The 14,384-nt window shown below is 36.0% G+C and overlaps 2 protein-coding genes across 2 annotated transcripts; both read left to right on the top strand.

Moving 5' to 3' along the window:
* Positions 1-4,986: 4,986 nt before the first annotated feature.
* Positions 4,987-9,769, top strand: LOC122317285 (hexokinase-2, chloroplastic). Its single transcript, XM_043134278.1, has 9 exons — positions 4,987-5,443; positions 6,046-6,196; positions 6,291-6,473; positions 7,194-7,268; positions 7,351-7,506; positions 7,608-7,703; positions 7,794-7,924; positions 8,622-8,703; positions 9,202-9,769. Exons 1-9 carry the CDS (start codon positions 5,112-5,114, stop codon positions 9,538-9,540), a joined length of 1,545 nt encoding a protein of 514 aa, XP_042990212.1. The 5' UTR covers positions 4,987-5,111; the 3' UTR covers positions 9,541-9,769.
* A 492-nt stretch (positions 9,770-10,261) lies between these two features.
* On the top strand, positions 10,262-12,760 carry LOC122314737 (AP-2 complex subunit sigma). Its single transcript, XM_043130305.1, has 6 exons — positions 10,262-10,448; positions 10,544-10,642; positions 10,731-10,781; positions 11,214-11,387; positions 11,897-11,956; positions 12,446-12,760. Exons 1-6 carry the CDS (start codon positions 10,446-10,448, stop codon positions 12,485-12,487), a joined length of 429 nt encoding a protein of 142 aa, XP_042986239.1. The 5' UTR covers positions 10,262-10,445; the 3' UTR covers positions 12,488-12,760.
* Positions 12,761-14,384: the final 1,624 nt, after the last annotated feature.

Raw genomic sequence — 14,384 nt, 5'->3', positions numbered from 1 at the left:
TGTGGCCTCATATATTCTACACAAACTTGACTTAACATGAAAAATACATACTCCACAGTTGTTGTGGCCCCATGTATTCTACACATCTCCGCGTTTCTTATAAAACTTCAAGTGCGACCACGAGGAACTGTAATTAGTGATTCTAAAAGTTAGAACTAAATCACTAATAATTTGAAATATGGAAAATACTAACTTAAAGAGTAAAATTTTCATTTTACTCTCTACATGTGGGAAAATGACCGTTTTACCCATAACTTAAGGATTTTGCATACTAACTCCAAAAGTTTCCAAAATTTACATTCCTCATGTAAATTTTGTCCTAAACTTAAATATCAATTCAGAAAAATTTAAAATAAAACACAACTATGAAGAACACACTATGGCCGAAACATCCATAGGCCATTTCCCTTGATTTTTGTTGCAATTCCTTCCAACTTCAAAACTCATGCTTAAACCAAAATTTTGCAACAAACATCTTCCAATCCTAAGTTCAAAACCATACTTAAAACATCCATTTAGAAAAAGCTAATAATTAACATCAAACTTTTTTGTAAAAAGATCCAAGCACTTGAATCACAAGTTTTGACCTTAAATCAAAACATCTCCAAGAATTTCAAAAATTAAATCTTACTTCTACCATATTCATAATATCATCCTAACATCAACCATGCTTTAAATTATCGAACTAAAGTCACCAAAATCACAAAATAACATTTGGAGTTTTTGGTTTTACACTTCGTCCAAAAACAGAAACTTTTTCCTCAACTAGTTTTGATAAATCTCTTGATCTATGACTTATAATTATATGATCTTCAAACCAAACCATCACATGGTTTAAAAAGATGTCCTAAAACATATATAAGCTTCTAATTCAAGATCACATGGTTAGAAATTAACCAAAACATAAATTTAGCCAAGAATATCCACACTTTGGCTTATTTGAATATCTCTTTGCATAAAATTTCATATCTTTGAAACTAATATCAAATATCTTTAAAATAATAATATAACATGTATATAAGATACTTAGGATCCTCCAATAAAATTATTAAAGTCATTAGAATAGGTTTAGACCACCAAAGAGTTAAACTTTCTCAAAACAGAAACTGTTTTTCTTCTTCCAGTTTCTAAGTTTCTAAATCTAATAAAATCTTTCATCAAAACCTTTAATCATGCAAAAATCCTCAACCAATAGTCACATATACATGTTAACAATACTCCATAAAAATTTCGGACCAATATCTATCCATTAGCTTGGTCAAAAACTCCAAACTATAACATATTCTCCAGTTTATCTCCCAGAATGACATTTCTATAGTGTACACAATATTTGACTGACCAAATGATCTTCAAATGGGGTAAATAAGATATCCATGTAAACTAGACTAAAAAAGGAACAACTTATATGAAGAATACTTTATGATAAAACACTTACAAAAGCTTCGAAATGGGTGTGCAAAAGACCTCCTAAAAGCTGTCCGAGAGAGAGTGTTTGATATTATTTCAATGGAAAGTGTAAATGAAGATAATTTCGTGGGGAGAGGTGGCTGGAGATATTTATGGATGAGATATGGAAGAGATGAGGCTGGAGTTGAGAGTTGAGTGTAGTTTTCTCCTACCCAAAATATCTATAAAAGATTATCTCATAATATTCTATCCAATAGTATATACAAAAAATCAACTTAAGATATTTTTATCTAATAATATCTATAAAAATCAACTCAAAATATTTTTACCCAATAATATTCATGAAAATTACCTCAAGATATTTCTTTTTATCCAATAATATCTACAGTTTTGAACAGACGTTTTGTCCGAAAATATGAAAAAAATGTTATTGTGCCATAAGACTTTAAATAACCCTCCGAGTCTAATGGCACAAACCATAATATATTTTGACACTTCTAACTGTCTCCAATAATCAAAAACACACTTCTGATACCATAATAAATACTAACACTAACTATGTAGTTAAACAAAAACCTATACGATTAATGGATTCGTAAAAACTTATGGGGTTTTCACGAGGTTCCTAAAGTTAATAGAAATTTCACAATTGAATTTCTAGGGGGTCAAGGACGTTGGAGATTTGGATCCCCACTGCATTTGTTGCATTATTTTTTTTTTAATTTTTTTTCCCGACTGGTGCTTCCTGGCATCTCATTCTCTTTAGAATTTCAACTCACAGAAGAAAATATTTTTCTCAATTCAACAATAGATTATCTAGCACTCAAAAATCAATACTTGTCCAAAACTTACATCAATATATTTGGACCACTCACCAAAGAGCCAAGCATGATTCCCACTTTAATAAGTGGCAATCAAAATCATCGTCATATTGGATGGAAAATTCTAGGAAGCAGAGAGAGAGAGAGAGAGAGAGAGAGAGAGAGAGAGAGAGAGAGAGAGAGAGAGAGCCAACAATCTATGGAAATGCAGCTTTGGGCAACAGTTCAAGCATCGACGTCGCCCACAAAAGGATTTATCTTCACCCAAACAAGTGAGAAGAATGAGTCCGGTTTTGGTGACCCATGAGACCCTTTAGGAAGGGGTAAAGATGGAGAATGACCTAAAAGGAAGAGAAAACCTTGCCAAATTTATGAACACCAAAATGCAAATAGGAGAATCTGGAGGAGTTGAAGGCTTTTTTCAAAACGCATCGTTTCACAAAAACAAAAACACATCGTTTTGACAAAAAATGTCCTCCTCCCTTGCACGATTGCACTCTCCCATAACTTTTTTTTCTCTTAAATGAAAGAAAAAAGCCAAATACAGTTAGCGTGTATAGCCGCAAGGGAACCGTCGCTGATGTGAAAAATGAAGCGCACCATTTTATGTCTATAACTTCGACTTGTACAGACTCCCTCTCTCTCCCACACACTTAGTGGCTTCTCTCAACTCAATCAATGGGCTTTTTATATGTATAAAGACAACAAAAATCCTAGAGACAAAGCGCAGACCATTCCTAGCGCAGATCAAAGTTTCACATACATATTGCTGGAAATTTCTACTTTTTTTCTCCTTCTCTCTCGCTTTCTCAGCAACCAAACAGTAAAGTTCTACTTCTACAAAGAACCCTTTGTTTTGTCTAAGGAATGAATGATGTTCCTAATATTCCAGAAAAAGTTATGGGTTTGGTTTGGCTTGGGTGATGGCTAGAGGAGTTGTGGATCAATTTTATGCATGGAGAGGATTAAGGGGCGACTTGCAAACCGTGGATATGTTGAAGATGGTTCCTACTTGCCTCGTTTGGTGCATTTGAAATGAAAGGAATGAAGAATCTTTGAGACGATATATTAAAAAAAATATTTAATATATTTTGAACCCCTCCATCAATCTTTGATGGTTCTCAAAGATTCTTCTCAAAGATCAACTGAAGACTACTTGAAGAAGAGTACCACTTTAAAGACGACAGACTCAGCTCCTTACGGACACATTCACTTGAAGACAATGAAGACAAAGACAAGCTCAAGAAGACCATTGAAGATGAAGGCCACAAAGACAAAGACCCAGTCCCAACCGAAGAAGAGTTCCACATGAATTAAGATCTGTATTCTTTGCCTCTGATATATTTTTTTTTGTTTGTTTCTATTTTTTTATATTAAATATATCGGCCGACTCCCCCTCATTTACCCAACATGACTGTACCTAGAAGACCTCTAAATGAAATGGGACTTTTCATTTATGATTTGGAATGCTAGTACTTATTCGTTCGTAAGGCATACATGAAATAACCTTTTTTTAGAATTTTGCTTAGTCGATTTCTCTCTACTTGAAGATGATAAGTATAATTATTATTATATATAATACAAAATGGTTTGATTTAGACTGACAAAATTTTTCCTATTTATTTTGATATATGTATTATTTGTATCTTATGTAAAGCGCAATCCACTGTTTCTTAATTTTATTTAATTTTTTAGTAGCTATATTTTTTTTTAGCAACCCAATAAATAAAAATAAATAAATAAATAAATAAAAAGTTTACCATAATCGCCAGGTGTAATATGAGCATACGGTGCACGCTATGGCATATGAGAATATCCCAATAGAAGTAAAACGCTGAATTAGGGGTGTACAGAAACCGATGCCACCGGCTGCCTCCGACGAGAACCGATCGGCCGCGTTAGGAACCGGCCGAAACTGCCTATGAACCGATCGGCGGACGATAGATATTCTTCAAAACCGATCAACGTCAGTTCGGCAGCAGTTTAACCCTGATTCAAACTGCTGAACCGGCCGACTTAATAAGGTATATAATTTTTGATTTATACATTACTTAAACGACGTCGTTTCACTTAAATAAGTGAAACGACTTCGTTTAATATCTAAAGTTAAAAAAAAAAAAAAAAAAAAAAAAAAAAAAAAAAACTTAATGAAACGGTGTCGTTTCATTATAAGGTTTAAAGTCCTCCGGGTATCCTTCTTCTTCCTCGATTTTCTTCTCTCTTCATCAGACGCCGTCGCCCCTCTCTCTCTCTCTCTCTCTCTCTCTCTCTCTCTCTCTCTCTCTCTCTCTCACGGCACACGTAGCCATGGCAATTGGTAGGGCGGAGGGCCTCTTTCTCTCACTCTCAAATCGCAGTGTCGCACCTCTCGGCTCTCAGCGTCGTCTCTCATGGTTTCAGCTAGTCAGTAGTTACTGCGGCGTCATCGCCTGAAAATAGGCTCCGTCGCCACCGAAAAAGCCGACGAACCGACCGAAGTGATGCCGAGACCGATGTAGACGGTATTCTCTCTTTTGAACGGCCGGTTTCGATCGAAATTTATCATCTTTCAATGATATCGGTTCGGTTTCGGTTTTGATCTAAAACGGAAACCGATTGATTAGTTTTCACCCCTACGCTGGATGGTCTGACCGAACGAGGACAAAGCTTAGATGTTGCGCCCACATCGTCTTCTCCGCCCACCCAGACGGCAAAGCTTCGTAGTTTGTACTCCCGTAATTTTTTATTTTTATATTTTATAGAAAAGCTACGGAACGGTTAGGTCGTTAAGCCAGCCAAAACCCGTTAACTGAAAACTTTGTTTCCCTTAATAATAAAATCGAACAACGGTTGAATCCTTCCCAGTAAAAGATAAGATCAACAAACACACGAACTCTTAACTACATGTGTTCTCTCTATCTCCACCCAACCACTTTTACTCTTCTTGGATCTTACCGTCTACTACCAATGTCTGTCGCCGCGACCTCCCCCGCCGTCGGATCGTTTTGTCTTCCACGATTCCCCCGGCATACGCCTCGGTTCAGGATGGCCGTTCGATCTAGCGCGATCTCCGTCGGTCCATTACTCACCAAGTTAAAGCACGACTGTGCAACTCCCTTGCCTGTTCTCCGCCACGTGGCGGACGCCATGGCTGCCGATATGCGCTCTGGGCTTGAGATTGATGGTGGCAGTGATCTCAAGATGATACTCAGCTATATTGACAGTCTCCCAACTGGGTCTGTATGTTATGTAAACTCTGAAATTCCATGTTACTTTGATCCTCACTCTCTCTCTTTATATATATATATATATAGGTGCTGCTCTTCTTGGTGTTGACTACGCTGACTTGGGTTTTACTTCAGTTTACTAGAACTTAGTGTAGTGTTTGATCTCACACATTTTGGAGTAGTCTTTTGTTCCTTTTGTTTGGCGACAAACTTCTTGTTGATTCGTAATATGTCGAACAAAGGTACCTTAAAGTAGTTATAGATCAAGAAAGCCTTTCTTTTTTTCTTTTTTCTTTTTTTATCCTCTGAACCTTTGTTTTCCTCTTACTTTCGTTCTCTTACTTGTTTGAGGATTCAAAAGATGCTTCCGCTTATCCCCGAAGCCTAATTTACTTATAAAAGAAAAAAAAAATCCGAATTGTGACGGTGAATTTATATGAAATCAGGCTCAAACATAGTAAAACCCGGTCTGATACCATTATAAGCTGGCATATACCTTTTATCGAAAATCCTCAGCAATTATATCTCTTTTTAACTTGCTACAAACGATAATTTATCATTTACACCGACCAATTTAATTGTTATCTACTTTTTATGTTATATTTTGAAAGGAATGAAAAAGGGTTGTTCTATGCGCTGGATCTTGGTGGAACAAACTTTCGGGTGCTGAGGGTGCACTTAGGTGGGAAGGAAGATGGTGTGATTGCAACCGAGTTCGAGCAAGTATCGATTCCTCAAGATCTCATGTTTGGTACCTCTGAGGTCTGTTTTCCCATACATTTTAGTATAATGTTAAGTCTGTTTTGGCAATATGTTTTCGAGCTATTCTTCATTTTTTTGAGTCCCAAAACCGTAGGAGCTTTTCGATTTTATTGCTTCTGGGTTGGGAAAATTTGCTGAAAGGGAGGGTGGGAAGTTTAGCATGCAATCTGGAAGGAAAAGAGAAATTGGATTCACATTTTCTTTCCCCGTGAGGCAGACGTCTATTGCTTCTGGCATACTAATCAAGTGGACCAAGGGGTTTGCGGTCTCTGGAACGGTTCGTATTTCCCCACTTTCTTAATTGTATGAGCAGGAAAAGATAACATCGATGGTCTTGGCCTTGTTTCTAATATCCTTATTAGCATGAACTGAAATCTATTTGTCCTCTTCAATTCAATTAGCTGTAATCCTGAAAAGGGCAGGAATAAAATCCAAAGTATATATTGATCACGGTCATATAAATTTATTGTGGATCATAGGAGACCAAAGGAGAAGTTCTGTTTTATGAGGAAAGTCTTATCTGAGTGGCATTTCTAACAATGTTGTCTTAGAAACAAAAATGTTACATAAACTTTCTTGAAAAGATACTTGTATTTCCCCTCCAGTTCTAGAAAAGGACTTCTTGGTTTGTGGGATTCTGGTTGGTTGCTTTTTCCATTGATTGATTGCAGTTTTTGACAGGATTTCAGAAAGAGAGCCAGTTGATGACATGGTAAGATTAAGGCATGAAGTAAGCAGAACTGATTGAATCTAGGTTAAACGATGGTTTGTAAATCATTGATTATCAATTCCAATTCCCTGAGAAGTGAGCTTTGAATAAAGTTTCACTATAACGTTTTGTGGCTAATCCAACTTATATTAACTTCTCTTTTCTCAATAGAGTCAATGTTTGATAACCTGATTCTGTATGGTAATTTTCAGCCATATTTCCTTAGGAATGATGTCATAGTCTATTAAACTGATACGCTCGTAATGGGAAACTTTGAACACCTTACAGGCTGGAAGAGATGTAGTGGCTTGTTTGAATGAGGCAATGGAAAGGCAAGGACTGGAGATGCAAGTATCTGCCCTGGTATGTTGTTTCTCAGGCGTACGTCCTACTTGGAGAGTAAAACAATGAAACAATGTATAGTTGATAAATCAATGCAATGTAGGTTAATGATGCAGTCGGTACGTTAGCTGGAGCAAGGTACTGGGATGACGATGTCATGGTTGCCGTCATTTTGGGTACTGGAACGAATGCTTGCTATATCGAACGGATGGATGCTATTCCTAAGCTTCAGAGTCATGTGTCTTCTTCCGGAAGAACGGTGTATATGAGTGCTCCAACTCTTTTCTCTCTTTAGTACTTTTCTAATACTCATAGTTTAGATTTTAATCCTTAATTTTAGAAAAAGATTTGTTGATGCAGATTATAAATACTGAGTGGGGAGCATTCTCAAAAGGTCTTCCTTTAACTGTTTTTGATAGAGATATGGACGCTGCAACTATTAATCCTGGTGAGCAGGTAAGCTCAGGGTTTTGTCATCAGTGTCAGTTTACTTTTGTTGATTCAAACTACAGAAGTTATCAACTGTGGATCATATGTCATCAATAGATCTTTGAGAAGACAATCTCTGGAATGTATCTTGGTGAAATTGTAAGAAGAGTGCTACTGAAGATGGCTGAAGAAGGAGCTCTGTTTGGTGATTCTTCTCCAGAAAAACTGTCCACACCATTTTTACTCCGGTAACCTGAAGTTCTCTTTAGCATACAATTTGCCTTAGAGTCATATTTGTAGATCTGTATCAATCTTGTAGCAATCTTGTTGCTATTTGGTAGAAGTTGGAACTACACTTAATTAGCATGCTATCTGTGCTGTTGCCATCTGTATTTCACCTTGGGATCTATTTTTTTCCCCGGCTTTTTGCGTCTCATATCCATAACAAAGATATTTGTGGTGATTTGAATAAATCTCCTGGATCAGTAATGGAAAAATAGGCCTTTTATCAAATAATGCTCTCTCTCTATCCACATCATTGTCACGCTGTTCTGATGTACAATGAAATTAAAAGGCAGACGGAAATCTGTTTATTAGGAATTCTTAAAATCTACGGCTGATTGTATGAAATGTCAAGCACTGATTATTTTGAAAAGCTTCATGAAGGATGTGAATTTACTCTCTTGGGAAAGAACTGCTAGTTAACTCAAAACATTTTAGTCCTCTTCCATCATATTGTCTCCATCCGAATCTTTCCTGGTCCTGTGTCCTTGCATCTTCATTTTCAAATTCAAAAATACTGTCTAGTTATTCTAGTATGGGAGCTGGGTATAGAGTTGGCGTTCACTCTCCCTTCAGGATTATCCTTCTCTTCTCTGATGCTAATCTCAGTTAATTATGATTGGAATTCTTACTATACTAGTGTCTTCTGAGCTAATTTTGCAGGACCCCAGATGTTTGTGCTATGCAGCAGGATGACTCTGACGATCTTAAAGTTGTTGGCTCTATTCTCCATGACTCTGCTTCGGTAAGCTCCTTGCATTGTCTCACCCTTTTGAAATTAATCATCCTATATTGTGTTGGTGAATCGGAGGTTTGGAAACCATGCACTGGGAATAACTTGGGAACTCAAGATTAGTTGTGAATATTTATCAAAGGCATCTGGGTAACTCATTATATTTTAATCTATTTTTGAGTGTGGGAATACAATGCACTAGATATCAGAAAAATTTGTTTCCTCCGTCACAAACCAACAGTTCATATTGTTTTCCAAACAACAGTTCTGCCTAGTTCCATATATCACGTGAAGGCAGAAAGGCATTTGTTTTGTTGAGTGAAAGAGACAAGATTTGTGACGCTTCCTTTGGACCATAAATATAATGATGATAACAACCACCATGCTAAGATATATATATCTGCAATATGTTTGAATAGTTTTTTGGAATGCCCTTGAAGCTTTCTATGAATTCTTTTACCGAAGGATTGATTTCTTTGGTCTTGTTTTCCTTTTTAATCTTGGGAGTAGGTCGAGAGCAACGTAAGTGCAAGGAAGATTGTCGTGGAGGTTTGTGACACTATAGTGAAGAGAGGTGGCCGCTTAGCTGGTGCAGGAATTGTGGGAATCCTGCAAAAGATGGAGGAGGATTCAAAAGGTCTGGTATTTGGGAAGAGGACAGTGGTGGCTATGGATGGAGGCTTGTATGAACATTACCCCCAATACAGAAGATACCTGCAGGATGCGGTTACAGAGCTTCTAGGGTCGGAATTATCAAAGAATGTGGTTATAGAACACTCTAAAGATGGGTCTGGTATAGGAGCTGCTCTCTTGGCTGCAGCCAACTCGATGTACGGTCACGACTTATAGGAAACTAGTAACCATCCTGATCACACCAAGCAATATGTTGCCGCGCAATATATCTTAAAGTCAGAAAGCAGAGAACTTTGGTTTTGTATTGTAATTTGATTTGGCATTGGTTTAAGAATAAGAGCAAAGAACACGATGCGAGCCGATAAATTACTTTTGCAGATTGTAGTTTAGCCGTGGTCTGTGGAACTTACGTGCACCGTCGAAATATATGTTGAAATTTTGTGTATTTTTTAAAGCAGGAAACATTACCTATTATGTCTCATTTTGTTAAATATATATATATATATTATATTTCTATTTATTTTTTCAAATTGATATTGTTTATTTATTTTTAAATTTATTATTTTAAAAAATAAGAACTAATTTTTTATGACTCGATCAATAATAATATGTTAGCATACCATTGTAGTGATAACTACTCATTTAGGATAGTTGTAAATAAATAACACATGCGGTTATTGGCATCCAATTCTAACATAACACACTTCTTTTCAAAATGTCATGTAGTATATAAATTTAAATTTTTTCTTCTAAATTAAATTATATTATATAAAATATAAAATACAGAAATGCTTTAGTAAAAAATAATTTTTATAAAAATAAACCCAACAATTAATATAATTGATATAATATATGATATAAAATCATAACCGTTTGCAAATTTACTTTCATAGTCTTCTCTTTTATTAATAATTCATTTACAATTATTTATTTATTTTGTTGTCTGTGACTTGTACACGAGTTGGATTTCAATCTTAAACGCTCGTCTGTTGCAAAAGACTGTAACGTGCGACGGCATTGAAAAGGGAAATTTTGCCCTAGGCTAGATTTTCGCTCTCTCTAAATAAAATTTTCAACTTCTCGTTGCTCTCTGCTTGATTCCCCTTTTATTTTTAACAAGAATGGTATTCCAATCAAGTCAAATTCATTTTCAATTAGGTTTTGATTATGAATCGGTGCATATGTTCTTGACCGTTTCTTTACTTCTTTGATTTGGCAGATCCGGTTCATACTATTACAGAACAGGCAGGGAAAGACCCGTCTTGCCAAGTACTATGTTCCTCTCGAAGATTCCGAGAAGCACAAGGTCGAATACGAGGTATGATCTTCATCTTTTTTGCTTTGAATTTTATGACGGTATTGTTTTGGCAGGCAAATTTCTAGGTGTGTATTTGATGGTTTTGTAGGTCCATCGATTGGTGGTAAACAGAGATCCCAAGTTCACAAACTTCGTCGAGGTCGAATTTCTTTATTTTGATCTATTTATATTCTGCATTTATTTATTTTTTTACGATATTTGGGCTCACAATTTGTTGGAATATGTATGGGAATTGGAGCTATGATTTTACGTGTCTTGTATTTGTTGCCCAAGAAAAGAAAGCTTACTCTCTATTGAACTGGCTACTAAGCTTAATCTCCAAGCTAGGGCTAGGTTAAATCTGCTGACTGAAAATTATTAACAGTGGCTTGGTTTGATCAGCTTTGTGCGTGATGCAAGTCTTTGTCATAGTTATTAGCAATGCATCAATTTGGCTATAATTCTTTGTAAAAAAAGTTTGGCAGGTTTTACATTTTCTATAGCCTGCCTTTGTAGTTTATGTATTATTGCTACATCTAATGTTTCCTGATTTTGATATTCACTGAATACCTGATTATAATGCTTGTTTCAGTTCCGCACACATAAAGTAATCTATAGGCGATATGCGGGGTTATTTTTCTCACTCTGTGTTGACATTACTGACAATGAGTTGGCCTATTTGGAGTGCATTCATTTATTTGTGGAGATATTGGATCATTTCTTCAGCAATGTGTGCGAGCTAGATTTGGTTTTCAACTTTCACAAGGTTTGCCTCTTATCTCATGATTCCTGATGTTAATTGCTTTCCTTGTTCATATGGCAGCATTATGAATTTAATATAGGTCCCATGTATTTTATTTGGACAATGTTTCTGATTGAACTTGTATGGAAAGTGAAGAGCCACCCTATCCTTCATATGATTTTGGATTTGATTTTGGTGGAAATCATACCTGAACTTTCTTTGTTGCCCTTTTACATTATACTATGCAGTACAATCCCCGATTTCCTTTGTGTTAGACCAGTCATGCTGCAAAATGTATATGCATTCCCAACTTCCTGCCCTTTTTTAGGTTGAGCATGCATAATAGGATATACTATCTTTAAGTCATATTGACTCCTGTGGGAAGTATTATGGACCTGAGATCATAGAGTACATTGCTTGATCTAAAAACTTTTATGATATTTTCGACTCCAACCCTTCTGCATATGTGTTTTTTGAAGATATTGGTCTGATCATTTTATACCCTCTCACGCTTTATTTTTTCTTTTTATTAGGTATATCTTATACTTGATGAATTCATTCTTGCTGGAGAGCTCCAAGAAACAAGCAAAAAGGTGTGCATATTACTAAGTGCTTTCTCCTCCCGTGCTTCTAGAGTATGCCATACTGAAGCTTGTTTGCCTTTTCTCACAAATTATTTTCTATGCGATTCTTTTAGGGGATACAGTTATGAGTTGGGGATGGATCCCCAGTTCTGCCACACCTCTTTATACTTGGTGCTACGATACCCACAGGCTATTGGCCTTTCCTTCTCACATATATTGATAATAGAATATAATTTATCGAGCACCACTACAGCACCAACCTTAGTATGATAGTTGTATCCCTGTTTAACGTGATCTATTTATTTGTTACAACTTAGAAGCAGCCAGTATTGATTGTTCTTAACATATCTATTGTGCAATACTAACCGAATGTTAAGTGAATATTCATTCAATGAATACATTGAGTATTGCATGAATAAATAGGTTAAATCTGAACCAGCATAGACATATTGCCAACGAATTTTGCCTATATTGCTGATTTTTTGCTTTACCTTGCAGGCTATTATTGAGAGAATGGGGGAACTGGAAAAGTTAGAGTGAGATTATTACGAGTGTGTTAGGAGTTGCAACTTATTGCTCCTTTCTTGTGGCCATCGGTTTTTCTGTAGTTTGCTTACAAAATTCTTGCTGCGAAATTCATCTTGTAATATCAGAAAATTGAACGAGATTTTAAGTGTTCGTTTTTCAGCGCTCCAACGTGTTTCCTACCTTCCCTCCATTCCCGTTGTTTGTTACTATATGTGTGATTGTATTCAAATTCAATCAATAAAGACCAATATACATGAACGTGGCTGTGGACGTTCGCTTTCCCGATTCTTGTATCTACTTTCAAGGACGCAATCCCTTCGCAAGTTTGATTCCTGTGTGTTGCGAGCCAGTGAGAAATCTTTTAGCCAAAGAGAGGGCTTCATATTCCTGCTACATCTCCCAGTGCTGTGAAATACTTAACGAGATATTCGATGTAATATTGCGAGGAGAAGGAAAGAAAAATCAAATAAAAAGCAAAACAGAGGAATGAAAAGGATGGAACCCTATTGCTGACCAAAAAATCGCACGCCGGAACGCGAGAAAGTCATTTTAGGCTCACTGGTATAGTCCAAGACTAGATGAGGTGGTTCGAAGTTGACAATGGTGATTCGGAGCGGTGGTATGGTATTCGGCACAAATTTAAATAAAAATGAAGAAACACAAATTTACATAATTCGACACAATGTTTTTATCATCCCTTCTAGTCTCATTTCTCATATCCCTTGTATTCTGGCCTTTGGAGTGGTGATGGATGTTGCTTTATATCTCTTCAAACTTGCTTTTTCACTTCTTTCTCTTTTTTCTCCCATTTTTCCTAATACTAGCTTTTCCCTCGTATCTTGTCCCCATGCACATTTGTCCTCTCTCCCTTTTTGCTCCTCTTTCTCTTTCTTTCTTCCTTTTTTTTTTTTTTTTAATCAATTCCTTATCTCTTCCCTCTTGCTTCTTAATGGTGCCATTATATGGGTCTATTATTTTTACCCATTGTTTTCGCCTTTTATATTAGAATTGAGTATTGTTAATTGAGTTTTGTGAAGTGGAAGAAAACTAAGTTGTAGACTGGCTGAGAAGCGGGGTGATGTGTAGAAAGTCGTTTATTTTATTAGTCGTAAAAAGCCCAAAGGGTAAGAAATCTTCTACGAAAAAAAGGACTGAAACTTGTATTAAAAATGAGAGAGAGTAGCGGGAAAGATCCTCCCACAAGTTAGGCTCTTTTGTGATTAGTATTTAAAGGTCTGTATTTTGTAACATGACTCTTATTTTCAGTTTAATGAAACTCGTTTAGAGAGAGAGAGAGAGAGAACGGGGGGGCCCATTGGACCGTCAGAGATTCCTGCGGGCCGAAATATTAACACCGTAAGATCACTAACCCAAATGCTCATTTTAGTCGAAATTCGAGTATGATTCTTTAAATCGCCCCCCTAATTTGACTAGCCATCCCTGCAATAGTTTTTTAGTTTGCTACGGCTGCCGTCCTCCAAACATAACTTACAATTGTGGCAAAGGCCAATAATTTTTTAGGAGTTCTATATTTAAATGGAATATAAGACTATTGAGATGTGGACTTTTTGAAACTTAGTAACTAAAATAAAGAACGGATATTTAAATGAAATCTAAAAAAATAGATTTGGTCGGTGTTATGCCTTTATTAGAACTAAATACATTGCATAATGGATGCATATATCTCTTATGTCATGTTATGAGATACGTGTTTCTTATCTAAACGGTCCAGTTTTGATAAGATTCGAATCTAAAAGTCTAGTAAGATTAGATAATGATGCATAAATATTTTTGAAAAATGGTAATTTAAAAAAAAAAAAAATGGAGTGAAACACTGGAGTAAATCTTGACAATTCAAATACTGATGCTGTTATTGGACAACAACAGCGTAAAAGAATTAAAAAAGAAA

This window comes from Carya illinoinensis, chromosome 7 (assembly GCF_018687715.1).
Source record: "Carya illinoinensis cultivar Pawnee chromosome 7, C.illinoinensisPawnee_v1, whole genome shotgun sequence".
Taxonomy (NCBI): domain Eukaryota; kingdom Viridiplantae; phylum Streptophyta; class Magnoliopsida; order Fagales; family Juglandaceae; genus Carya; species Carya illinoinensis.
This window is presented reverse-complemented; position numbering and strand designations above follow the sequence as displayed.